Genomic DNA, 12991 nt, shown 5'->3' with positions numbered 1-12991 from the left:
CCATGAAAAGAAATTCAAAGCGTTTCGGCTTTCTGTATTCAGAGGACCACGGTGCAGGGTAAATTAGGACCCTGCATTCCAGGAGCACAGAGATGATGACCTCTCCTAAGAGCCTATCTTGGTGTCTGGCTGGCCTGGGAAAGTATTCACTGAATGGATATAAATACATGTCTGCTTCAGGAACAAAGGGACGTTAAATATGCGTGTGTCCATGTGTGTATATAACCACTTAACCTGAAAACACCACTGAATGGTAAAAAAGAGGCTTACTTCCTCGAAGTTCAAAAATCTCCCCAATCAACATGAAACACGGCTCAGCCAAGGCGTCCTTCCTTCCATCCACATCGTCACCATAATCGGACAGGTCACTGTCCTCCTCCGCCTCCTCCTGGGGGAAGAGAAAAGTCGCGGAAAGTAGGTCACTCACCCAAGAAAGATGGAGGTGCTATCCCTCTTGCAGGGTCAATTCTGAATGATGTCCTCACAGTCCAACCTCACACAGTCCTTCCACTTTCCTACGTGCAGAGCTCTAGGCATTTTCAAAAAGAGGTCAAAGTATATCTAACCCCAGGGAAAAGCTTGACCCTAAAGCCTTACTCAAGCTCTAAAATAATTCTGAAAAGCCTCCGGAGGAGTGAATTCGCAGATGACAAAGTAGTTGTCTAACCATTTGGGGTTTTTAAAAGGCTTTTCAGCTTAAATGATTTTAAATTCACTGTGTTTTACAGGCATGTATCATTGAAAGTAATTTATTTTTAAGGCTCTGAATCAAGCTGTTATTCTGTATTTCAGCTAGTCTCATTTCCTGATCTTCATATCAGCAACTTTCAGTTGAAAATTCATTATATGCCAGGCACCAGGCCAGTGCAAACGAGCATGACGTGGCGCAGGGCTTTGAGAGGCTTGAGCTCTGTGGGCGGTGACCAGGAGACACGCGGCTGTTTCTGTAGTGGGGTGCAGAGCGGAGGCAGGGGTGCAGACGTCAGCCGGAAGGCGACAGCTGCGTAAGTCCATTCCGCTGTCTGCAGAGGGAGCAGCTGGCACTGTGGGACCAGGGCTTCGGGGTTGGATGGCAGAGGAGCGGCTGGGAAGTCGCAGAGGAGGAGTCCCCCCACCAGCAGAGGCTGCGGAGAGCAGGCAGGAGCCGCAGCCCGAGCAGGCCTCCCCTTCAGAGGGCAGATTCCTGCAGTGGCTGGGCCACAGGGGACATGGTGAGAGGTTCAGGGATAACGGGAGGTGGCAGAGGTGAGGGCCAAGTTGGGCCGGATACAGCACGTGTGGCCGTGGAGGAGAGAGGCAGGAGATGCTCGCAAGGGACACGGGCACGGGGACCCCCTGCGGGCTCCGCCCCAGCTCACAATGCAGCAGAAGCTCCTTCCACGGTCATTTCTTTCTGTCCGAACTCATTAAACCAATTCTGTGAAGAGGCAGAGGGGTCTTTCACTGAACTACAGAGAAGCCAGATTTCAGAGATGGGCTCGGGTAACTTGCTGGAGAGCCAGGTGAGGGGCGCAGCCCGAGTAAGGAGCCCGCTAGAGGAAAGCCTGATGCCCGGGGATGAGATTGCCCATGTCCGCAGTCCCTCTATTCACTCCTTCACCCACTCACATCACTGCCAGGGTTGTCTTGCTTCACAACACGCCACGGCTTTCCATACCCTGAGAATAAAGCTTGAACCCCACAGCCTGGCACGGCCTTGCCCCTCCTTCTACCCTCTGCCTCATCTTCCATCAGCCCCCTTCCTGGAGCTGTCCCCCAGTCCAAGACCTGCTGACTGTTCCCTAATACAGCCTTGTCTCCTGAACCTCATTATCAGCTCCAACTCCTCCATCGTGAAGGTCCGCATCCTGGGGAACGGCCAGGCTGCCTTCCATAGAGGGGCTCCCCCAGAACCTCCGCCGCATCCCACCTACCTACCTGCTTACCCATCCTGTCCCCCAACACGACCGCAATGGTAACTCAAGGGGGTTGCTTTCTCCCCACGTGCAGCAGGCCTGCCACAAACCCCTGCTACTTCACATAGCCTGCAAGAAGGCATTTGCTTAAATATGTTTCAAAGACGTACAACCTTCAGACAACTCACCTCTTGATGGGAGAAGAAGTCGCGAGGGAGTCTTTCCAAAAACGAGGCTAATGAAAAACTGGCTTTTTTCCCCTGCACGTCAATAACCTTGAGGTAGTCAGGAGAAGGGCTCAAAAAGGCATAAAGTGCTTCACTCTGACACAGTCTTTCATCTGAAAGCAGATTCTGTGGGAGAAAGAGGATTAATTCTTCCTACATGGTAGGAACACGTCCCTGCACTGGGAGCCCCCAACGTCAAGATGAAGAGCTGGCTGTCTCAAGAAGTGTACTTCCCTCGCAATTCTGAACCTAAAACCATTATCCTTTCCCCCTGAAAGAAAATGCATTAGCCCAATTCTCACTGATCTCAATGGCAAACAACACTGGGTAGGTTGACTGGAGCTCCCTGACCTTTCTGCTGGTGGGAGATACTGGCCCATGAGAGAACTCACGGCTTGGGGCAACAGAAAAGTCTCCCTTTGCAGACCGCCTGCAGATCCAGGGACCACCACCTTTCAAAGTCAACTTAACTGTTGCTCGTCTGTGTTGGAACAAGGTACGTATTCGCCCAGCACACCAGGATCTCACTCAACCACTGTTTCACGGCTACCTGCAGACTCTGCGCGTCAGCTGAGCAAAGAGCTCTGGGCTGCCACAATAAGGTGGTCACTGCATGCCAGGCAGCAGCTTTCTGTCCCTCGGCTGCCACATTCCCCAGGTGGTGTGTGCTTACATAATTATGTAACTTTTTATTGGCCCCTAAACCGGAACTTTCCTTCCAGTTCTCTATGTGCCTGTCTGGCCTCAGGAGAAAGAAAAGGATATCGTCAGGTTCGTTTCTGTGCAAAGCAGGTGCTCCTGGTAATACAGGAAGTCAATGATGTGACCCTAAGGATGTGCAGGTGTCTGGTACTCACAGACACGGGGTTGCAGGATAAATGAACCAATGAGAAATCCTGCCCCACGGATGAGGTGACCCTCTGGGGGATGGAACTTCGGTTTGAAGGCAGAACCCTCTCTGCTGGGAGAGGAGAGAAGAGCTGGCCCATGAGGTTTGCATTATCTTTGTTCAGACCAAGGTTGACTTCTGATAAGCCCTATGACCCTCCCTAGAAAAGCCCCTCTGAGCATGCCCAATACTGCCACACTGGGGACTGGGGTCCCAGGGGCATGCCCCCCCGGCCCCCCACATTCCAGTGGTGATCAGCTCCCTATGTCCTGCAGAAGACTGGCCTGAGGCTGGAGGTTCTGCCTCAGGCGTGGGAAGGAGACTGTGGGCACGGGCCGCTGGATTCACTACTGCCTTCCCGGCCCTGAGCATTTATTCCTTTCGCAGAGCCTTAGATGCTCAGCAGTATGTGAGTGTGGATGAGCGGGAGTGAGGTATTTGTCCACCTTGATTTCCTGGCTAATTTATATTCTGACACTCTTTCATAAAGTCATAGGAAAGGGTAACTAGTGGTAAGCCTCAAATAATACAACCATCATAAACATGGAAATGATTCAGGACATGCTAAGTCTGTGGACTAAGTTACATTCTATTATGAAGGAAAATAACCAAACTGATTATGTATGAAAAGTTAGACATGTTCTCAAAGACTATGTTTGTGGGGGAAGGTATAATTGGGATTTTATCATATTTTAACGCTGAGAACGGAATCCCAGTCCCAACTCCTTCCCCCCGAGGGCTCAGAGCATGTCACTGCATGTGGCGGAGTGGAGGAGGGTTGTGGAGAGGAGGGGACGAGTGTACGGGGCATTCCAGGAAGAGCAGACAGCAGGGTCACCCCCAGAAGCAGGCGCCGCATGGTCGGGGGAACATCCGCGTGTGAGGAACGATCAGCTAGATTACTAAATATCTGCTATTAGTTTGCCTCGATAGGGGCCCATATATAAATATTCACATAAACACACACTCAATGGAATCCTCTTTTCTAGAAGGTCCTGTGGACCTAATAATATCTGCCTTTCAGACTAAACCTTTTGCATTTTACTTTTCCCATTTGTGGGATGATATTCTGAAACTTCAGTCAGCTGTGTAACCTATCTAAATATATCAAACAGTGAGCACTTTCAAATAAAGTCTTTGAGGAAATGAAAAACAATTTAAACAGTTACTTCCAGTCTGGATGGAAAGACAAGCCGCTCCTTGGGAAGCTGCTTCACCTGTTCAGGCAGGTTCCCGCCCTCAGCCTCACCTGCGCCGCCTGGTGGCAGCTCAGAGCACATGCTCCTCTTGGCACCAGGATGGGGACCACGAACCTATTTCCATCACCAGCAACCCAAGAGAGGGAAGAGTGGCCCCTCTCCACATCCCCAGAAGTGCAGGGGTGCCCCGGTCTCTGCAGCACAGCTGGAAAGGCGGCTGAAAGGCTGGCAGCACCAAACAACCCTCCCTTCCCCAACAGCAGAGGCTGCACGGAAACCCAAGTGTCAGCTGGAGGGGCCCAGAGCCACACACGGGGGACTTCACAACCTGGGACTGTGAATAATGCATATTCGTTTCACAAATAAGACCTTAAATTCGGCTGAATGATTTAATCAGGTACAATGCTTGAGTGGGTTTAGTATTTCCTGCCCATTCTGAATCAGCAACAAGATGGTAATATTTCTTTAAGATCACTTAAACATAAATGATTCTCTATTCCACTTCTGCCATAATTAAAGTTGGAAAGCTTTTCAAAGATGCAACTATTTTATTCCCTGATGGACAAACACACACACACACATACAAATTTATATATTTGTAAGAACACATATGTGTATCTTTAGAGAGAAATGAATATATGAGAGAAAAGCAGAAACTGATTAACACCTGTAAGGGAACTCGAGCTAAAATTTACCTAATTTAACTATGATCCATATACCTGATTCAACTGAATATATTTTAATATAGCCTCTACTGAGAATCTGCAACATCTATTAAGTCCCAGGACTTCCAGCTACTTCTTCATTGGCAAACAGTGTTTTATGAGGCAGAGGTTCATGCCCCCTGCCCCTGAGAACTAGGACTCGGGGGTCCACGGTGTGAGTGACTTACTTATGGTCTGAAGACAGAGGCCCCAGCTAAGGAAGAAATAAATAGTGGTTGCTACTGGAGACAGCATAGCTGTGTCCAGTCTTATTCTCTAAACATAGACAGAAGGAAAACAAGTGTTTAGAGGAAATCAGGAGACTATCTTTAGGACCCTTCAGTAGGCAAAGAGCTCAAAAAGCATTAAGCACAAAAAGGAAAATAAAAAGGATAGATTGGACTAAAATTGAGAATTATGCTCATTGAAAGAACTCATTAAGAGACTGAAAAGGGAATCCACAGAAAGAGAGAAATCCACAGCACAGGCTCCGATAAGAGACATACATCCAAACCACACACCCAACTCCTGCAAAGCGACATGGAGAAGACAGGTGACAGGACAAAAAAAGAGACACAATTTTAACTTCGCAAAAGAAAAGCATCCAGTGTGGAGCGACCAGAACCCTGCATGCTGCTGCTGAGAGCGTACAAACTGCTTTGACCACTGAGGAAAATGAAAAGCCCCAAGCTCCAGGGACTCCCCAGCAGATATTCACCAAAGACCAGCAGTGGCGGCTTCAGCCTCGCTCCCCAGCACAGCCTCTGGCTGCAAACTCTCTGAACGCCCGTCAGCAAGAGGACGAACGGACTGCGGGGGGTGCGCACGAGGAGAAGCCCATTCAACAGTGAAAACAAGAAGGAAAAGGAAATCAAAGATGGTCTGCAATGAACAAGTTCAGGACCGCCACCCCCAGTGAAAGGAGTCACACAGAAGCGGGTCCACACCCTGTGACTCCATTCATGTGAAGTTCAAAACCAGCTGTAACCGCGTGGTGAGGAGTCAGGACCCCGGTCCCCGTGGTGATGCTGGTGGGACAGGAGACACCCTGTCTCTGGGACCGGATGCCGGTTACAAGGGTGTGTCCAGCTATAAAACTGGAGAAAGCCCTACATATGGCATCTGCATTTTCTATATCTATACATCTGGTCCCATCACTTCATGCCAAATAGATGGGGAAAAAGTGGAAACAGTGACAGATTTTATTTTCCTGGGCTCCAAAATCACTGCAGATGGTGACTGCAGCCATGAAATTAAGGACACTTGCTTAATTTAAGGGCACATTAAGCAAGGACACTTGCTCCTTGAAAGAAAGGCTGTAACAAACTTAGCGTATTAAAAAGCAGAGGTATCACTTTACCAACAAAGGTCCATAGAGCCAAAAGCTATGGTTTTTCCAGAAGTCATGTATAGATATGAGAGTTGGACTGTAAAGAAGGCTGAGCGCTGCCAAAGAATTGCTGCTTTCAAATTGTGCTAGAGAAGACACTTGAGAGTCCCTTGGACTGCAAGGAGATCAAACCAGAAAATCCTAAAGGAAATCAACCCTGAATATCACTGGAAGAACTGATGCTGAAGCTCCAACACCTTAGCCACCTGATGTGAAGAGCTGACTCACTGTAAAAGACCCTGATGCTGGTAAAGACTGAAGGCAAAAGGAGAAGGGGACAACAGAGGATGAGAAGGTTGGATGGCATCACGGACTCGATGGACATGAGTTTGGGTAAACTCCAGGAGATGAAGTACAGGGAAGCCTGGCGTGCTGCAGTCCATGGGGTCACAAAGAGGTGGACAGGACTTAGCGACTGAACAACAAAGAAGATAAAATAATAAAAACAAAGAAGAAAAAAACCCCAAAATACCCCAAACCAAAGATATTTTGAGGATCTGGCATGACGTGTAAGAATAGAAGGCAAACCCTTAGAATGGAATCAGTTTAACCCCAGTAACTAATGTTTCCTTCCATATCCAAAAAGTTTTCAGTGGCTTACCTGTAAAAACTTATTTAATTGATTCTTTGACTTTTCCATAAACTTTTGATCTATGGATTTGAAAGGCAGCTTGCTAAGAGAAGGCAACTGGACTTTTTTTAAAGAAGGGAAACACTGTGAGGGAAAAGAAATAAATGTTAGTTATCTCAAAATTACATTTAAATCTTTAAAAACTTATTTTAGATTTTTAATAAGAACAAACCAAGTAACTGCCTCTTGTATTTGTTCCCTCTGAGACTGAAGACCTTGAAAACCTACCTGTTCTAAGCAGGCTCAAAGAATATGGAGGAAGAGGACGTGTGACGAGAGAAGCTAAGACTCATCCCTAGACTGGCAAGTGCCTGGAAGCTGGAAATCTCGGGCCAGGCTGGGAAGACGGGTCTGCACACAGCACAGAGGACAGGGTGCAGGGTATGGACAACTCACTCACGGCAAGAGCTTTTCTCTTGGAATGTGTTTTGTTTACAACACATCTGTAAAACGTCATCACAGTTGACCCAAGAGGAGCATGGGAAGAACCACTTGGGATGCAGCTTTATTACCGCCTTTCAGGGGCAAAGTGCAGACTGTAAATATATTAATAATAAGGATGGGTGTTAATAAATAATAACAACAGGCTTTTCTTTGTGGATTAAATCCTGTGTCCTGCCAGACACTGCACGAGAAGTCTGGCGTGTGTAACAGCTCTGCACCTGTTTAGTTGCTCAGTCGTGTCTGACTCTTCATGACCCCTCCAGACTGTAGCCCACCAGGCTCCTCTGTCCATAGGATTTCCCAGGCAAGAACACTGGAGTGGGCTGCCACTTCCTCCTCCAGGGACTCTTCCCGACCCAGGGATTGAAGCCAAGTCTTCTACACTGGCAGGTGGATTCTTTACCACTGAGCCCCCAGGAAAGCCCACTACGACTGTAATTACTACTAATAAACAAATGACGTTTGCTATGTGCAGCACATCCTTCTAAACGCTTTGTACACGGTCACTCCCTTCATTCTCACGACAGCACTAGGAGCTCTAAGAAGGCACGGTTAGTATCTGTATCCACTGATGAGGACGAGAGGCACAGACAGACAGAGTGACAGGCCAGTCACGGGCTGGTGAGCAGTGAAGCGAGGATCCAAACTGGAGGCACACTCCGGCAACCTGGCCCCAGAGTCTGTGCCATCAAACACTGCACTTCACTGACTCCATTCCTTTGAGTGATGAGACGCAATATGTTCTACTCTCTGTTGCTGCGACCCCGAACTGATCCCATTATCCTCTAATGGGTCACAACTGGCAGCTCTGAAACCACTGGCCAGAGACACCCCCAGCCCTCCTCCAGCTCTGGGGTTCTGTTGGGTTCAACAGAAGTCAGACAGTGATCTGTCTTCAAGGGCTCAGACTAGACTAGACAGTTGACCTACGAGTAAATTTCCAACCATCAGGCCGAAAATGCCACTTTGCCAGTGCCCACAGCAAAGGGGAAAGAGGGACCAGTTTCCCTGTGTTGCTACAACTGAAATGGGCCCTGAGGTCTCTGCTTGCTCAGTAATGCTAAGCCTGTGCCACAAGCGTTCGTACCTCACTAAGCCTCCGGTGTAAATTCTGAAACTCACTGAGCCTCCTGGGGACCGTCCAGCTCTTGGTTTCAACTCCTCCAACTTCCTGTAAGCTTACCGTGACAAAGTAACAGGGCATTTGTTCGCCGTTCTCTTCTGTGACCTTGGAGAAACAGATAAACACAACAGCAGGAAAGAGCGCGGTGAGCAGACAGGGCAGGCAAGATCTCCAGCACCCCTCCAGGGGCCCTCTCCCGGGCGTGCAGGTCCTGCATGGTCCCCAAGACCAGAAAAGGACGGGTTCTGCTCTGGCTTCGGGCTACGCTAGAGGGCACAGCCCACCTGAAACTGGGCCTGTCCTAACCTCAGGGGCCCTTGCAGAAGCAGAGGGATTTCTTTGGTGAGGAGAAGAAGAGTCAGAGGAAGCACAAGTAGGATCTGACATGTGGTGCTGGCAGGAAGATGGACCGGGCCACGCAGAAAGATCTGGAGTAGTTCTAGGACCTGAGAACAATGCCACATTGACAGCAGAGCCCTCAGCCCCACTGGGAACCGGATTCTGCCAAGAACCTGAATGAACCTGGAGGTAGACTTCCCCCGGATTCTCCAGACAGGAACTCAGTCTGGCTAACAACCTGACTTCAGCCTTGCGATAGAGCGAGCAGAGAACCCAGTCACACAGCTGGACTCTCAACCTGCAGAATTGTGAGCTAAGAAATGGGTGGTGTTTTGAGCCATGAAATGCGAGAAAATTTGCTCCGCAGCAAAAGAAAAGTAGCCTAGTGGACTCAACATCCTAACTGCGTTTCCTTGAAAACGCAAATTAATAGTAGGCAGACAGGTGTGAGAGAGCAAAACCTCTCTCAGAGAAGGATGGGCAGCTCCCCCAGTTTAATACAGGATTCCACACATCGTGGTTTCTGTTTTCATGAAATTTCATGTTGGGAGACAAGATTTCCTCTACCTCCCAACTGAAGATAGCTCTTAAGCACTCACACAAACACCCTGTCATAATTCAGAAAAGGCCACTACTGCTCCTAATGTAAATGGATAAGAGACGAAACAAAAAGAAAATATACTGAATAGAAGCCTGAATTAGTGTCATGAGCCGAATTAGAGATAAAGAGTAAACAGGAAAGCAAAGCAAAGGGACGCAATTCTGCTGAGCACCAGCTGAGCCCCAGCAGGTGGGAGGACCACCATCCCTCGAGGGAGGCAGGAGCTGGAGCACAGACAGCCCACGACTGTCCCGGGAGCACACAGCTCACAGTGCCTCAGCCTGGCTCAGAAATCTGGAGGGGAGCACACCCTCCACCGTTCCCACGGGGGGCCGCTTCGTGGATGCTGGGCGGTCAGACGACCCCTCAGCCTGGCTCAGAAATCCGGAGGGGAGCACACCCTCCACCGTTCCCACGGGGGCTGCTTTGTGGATGCTGGGCGGTCAGACGACCCCTCTGTGTCCATTGCTGTTATCTTTTCAGGGACCAAGGTCACAGCAAGCTCCTGAGTAATGACTGATGACCAGGGCAAAGGGCCTTGTGAGGGTTTTTCCTCCTTCCCTCCCCTCCTCAGTATCTGCCTTTGGAAGACAATTATAAGGAGCTGTGAAATGCCAGAGGCAGCTCTGGGCAAAGCTGAGGAGGTGGCAGAATCTGTTTGTACCCCATCCCGAGGGGCTCCTCTTCTATACCTTTTGACATCACGTCCCCTGAGCGCCCCTTCCTGGACTTCTACACCAAAGGTGATTCCATCAGCAGTGAGTAAGCGTTTCCACACAGTGTTCCAGGCTCTGGGCAACCTCCCCCGACCCGCTGCCCACCCCCCACCCCCAACAAAAGGCACCTGGCCCTGCAGCTGAACGGGACAGCGAGCACCAAAGACACACCGAGGGTGCTCGGTAAGCGCTCACGCGGCGCGTGCTTTCAGGCCGGCACCTGGGGAGCGTGCACGGCTTTGCTACCTAAACTAGAAGTGAATTTCAGATTGTGAATTCTAAGCCTTTCCCCAAGAACGAGTGTCAGGCCACTGATGATGGGAAAAGCAGGGACGGACACAGAAAAGTGGGGCAGATAGGCCCTTGAAAATCTCAGGAGTGTGTGTGTGTGTGTGTGTGTGTGTGTGTGTGTGTGTACACAGATAAGTGGGGCAGATAGGCCCTTGAAAATCTCAGGAGTGTGTGTGTGTGTGTGTGTGTGTGTGTGTGTGTGTGTGTGTGTGTGTGTACACAGATAAGTGGGGCAGATAGGCCCTTGAAAATCTCAGGAGTGTGTGTGTGTGTGTGTGTGTGTGTGTGTGTGTGTGTGTGTCCCCACTGGGCCACACATGATAAGGGGTGTGTGTGTGTGTGTCCCCACTGGGCCACACATGATAAGGGGTGTGTGTGTGTGTGTGTGTGTGTGTGTGTGTGTGTGTGTCCCCACTGGGCCACACATGATAAGGGGTGTGTGTGTGTGTGTGTGTGTGTGTGTGTGTGTGTGTGTCCCCACTGGGCCAGACATGATAAGGGGTGTGTGTACGTGTGTGTGTGTGTGTGTGTGTGTGTGTGTGTGTGTCCCCCCACTGGGCCAGACATGATAAGGGGTGTGTGTACGTGTGTGTGTGTGTGTGTGTGTGTGTGTGTGTCCCCACTGGGCCAGACATGATAAGGGGTGTGTGTGTGTGTGTGTGTGTGTGTAATCCTAACTTCCTATTTATACCCCCACCACCCTGCACCTTTCCCCTATGGTAATGATAAGTTTGATGCTTTTGAACAGTGGTGTTGGAGAAGATTCTCGAGAGTCCCTTGAACTGCAAGGAGATCAAACCAGTTAATTCTAAAGGAAATCAGTCCTGAATATTCATTGGAAGGACTGATGCTGAAGCTTAAGCTCTAACACTTTGGCCACCTGATGTGAAGAACTGACTCACTGGAAAAGACCTTGATGCTGGGAAAGATTGAGGGCAGGAGGAGAAGGTGATAACAGACAATGAGATGGTTGGATGGCATCACCGATTCGATGGATATGAGCTTGAGCAAGCTCTGGGAGTTGGTGATGGACAGGGAAGCCTGGTGTGCTGTGGTCCATGGGGTTGCAAAGAGTCAGACACAACTGAATGACTGAACTGAACAGTAAGTTTGTTTTCGAAATCTGTGAATCTGTTTCTGTTTTATAAATAAATTCATTGATATCATTTTTTAAACTCAGATTCCATGAGTGATATTATATGACATTGACTTTCTCTGCTTAGCGTGATAATCTCTAGGTAGGGTGGACCTGACTTTCTTCTCCAGATGTTGATAGTCAGTTAGATGGAAAGGAAGTTTACATTAATGATATAAATGTATATAAGCATTTTTCCATCAAGTGAAATTAGTTTTGCATTCAAAAAAAGGGATATGGTGTATTCTGAAAACTACTGTCCCATATCCCTCAGAGAAGAGCAAACTATTTTCTATATTAAAGATCTTAGAGCTGATTGATGCTTGAGTCACTGACATCAGCAGGATGAATCAACCAGAAATACATTAAAATTTTTTCATCTCCAAATTTCAAGTAGTGTTTTCCACTTTCTTTCAACCCTTGGTGGAAAAGGAAATTGGTAATTTGAGGATATCAACTGTTTCTATCTGAAAGTTGCTTACGATTCGTGAACGAGGACAACTTTCTGTCTCAAGGGGAGGGAGATGAGGTCTAAACAGGCAACCCAACAAACAGCTTCCGGTCAGGAATCAGAATGGAGATACGGGGCGAGCAAGGACCAGTGCAGTCCAGAAGGATGAATATAAGCTGCCGATTTCCAACCCTAGTTCTTTGGGACAAAATTTAATCTGTTAAAGTCAAACTTAACACTCTGGGAAGAAATACCTAATCAGCTGGGAAGGGAAGCAGTCAGACCTACCTCCCCACTGGTGATGGAGGCTTTCCACAAGCCCAGGTTCTCACACCACCAGTCTGTCCGTGCCATGTGCAACTGGAGGTCTGTGCGTTCTTTCTCTATTAGAATTATCTCCTCTTTCAATTTAGAAACAATCTGTCACAGGGGGAAACATCCTGGGAGTTACAAAACCATCTAAAACGCTGTGCAGTTCACAAAAGCAGCAGGATACCAAATCAACACACACAAGTCAGCTTTGTTTCTACATACTGACAACACATCCTCCAAAAAGGAAATGAAGGAAAGAGTTCCATTTACAATAGCGTAAAAAAAAATCACAAAATACTTAGGAAATTAACTTAAGCAAGGAGGTGAAAGATTCCTATGATGAAAACTACAAAGAAAGAAAGAAAGACATTACAGGACACACAGACCAAGGGAAAGACACCCCACAAGTTATGCAACTCTATTATTTGAGGCCAGTAGCTTAGCCTCAAAACTCTCCTGACCGTGCAGTCTACAAGGGCCTGATCGTGCAGTCTACAAGGACCTGTTCCTTCTTTAGAGAGCCTGCGGCAAGCTCCTCCTGCACTGTACCATCAGTATGGGCTGTAATTGTCTCATCTTTGATTCCCCAGCAGCATGTTTGCCTGCCGCCTCCAGGGCAGGTTTCTCCATTTGCTTCTCTGGTT

The 12991-nt window shown here is 48.5% G+C and overlaps 1 protein-coding gene across 4 annotated transcripts in view; it reads right to left on the bottom strand.

Annotated features, from left to right (window-relative positions):
• Positions 1-12991, bottom strand: part of SNX25 (sorting nexin 25) — a 94563-nt gene that overhangs the window by 10515 nt on the left and 71057 nt on the right. For 2 of the 4 annotated variants that reach the window (XM_065947503.1, XM_065947506.1), the window contains exons 11-15: positions 12324-12455; positions 8467-8607; positions 6906-7019; positions 2084-2248; positions 271-388 (exon numbers count right to left, since the gene is read on the bottom strand). In XM_065947503.1, the coding sequence (XP_065803575.1) occupies positions 271-388; positions 2084-2248; positions 6906-7019; positions 8467-8607; positions 12324-12455 (670 nt within the window). The remainder of the gene's footprint in view (positions 1-270; positions 389-2083; positions 2249-6905; positions 7020-8466; positions 8608-12323; positions 12456-12991) is intronic. The other 2 variants (XM_065947504.1, XM_065947505.1) reach the window with 2 other exon arrangements.

The sequence above is a fragment of the Muntiacus reevesi genome, chromosome 10, assembly GCF_963930625.1.
Source record: "Muntiacus reevesi chromosome 10, mMunRee1.1, whole genome shotgun sequence".
In the NCBI taxonomy this organism is placed as follows: domain Eukaryota; kingdom Metazoa; phylum Chordata; class Mammalia; order Artiodactyla; family Cervidae; genus Muntiacus; species Muntiacus reevesi.
Note: the sequence above shows the minus strand (reverse complement) of the source record. Positions and strands in the feature narration are given on the sequence as shown.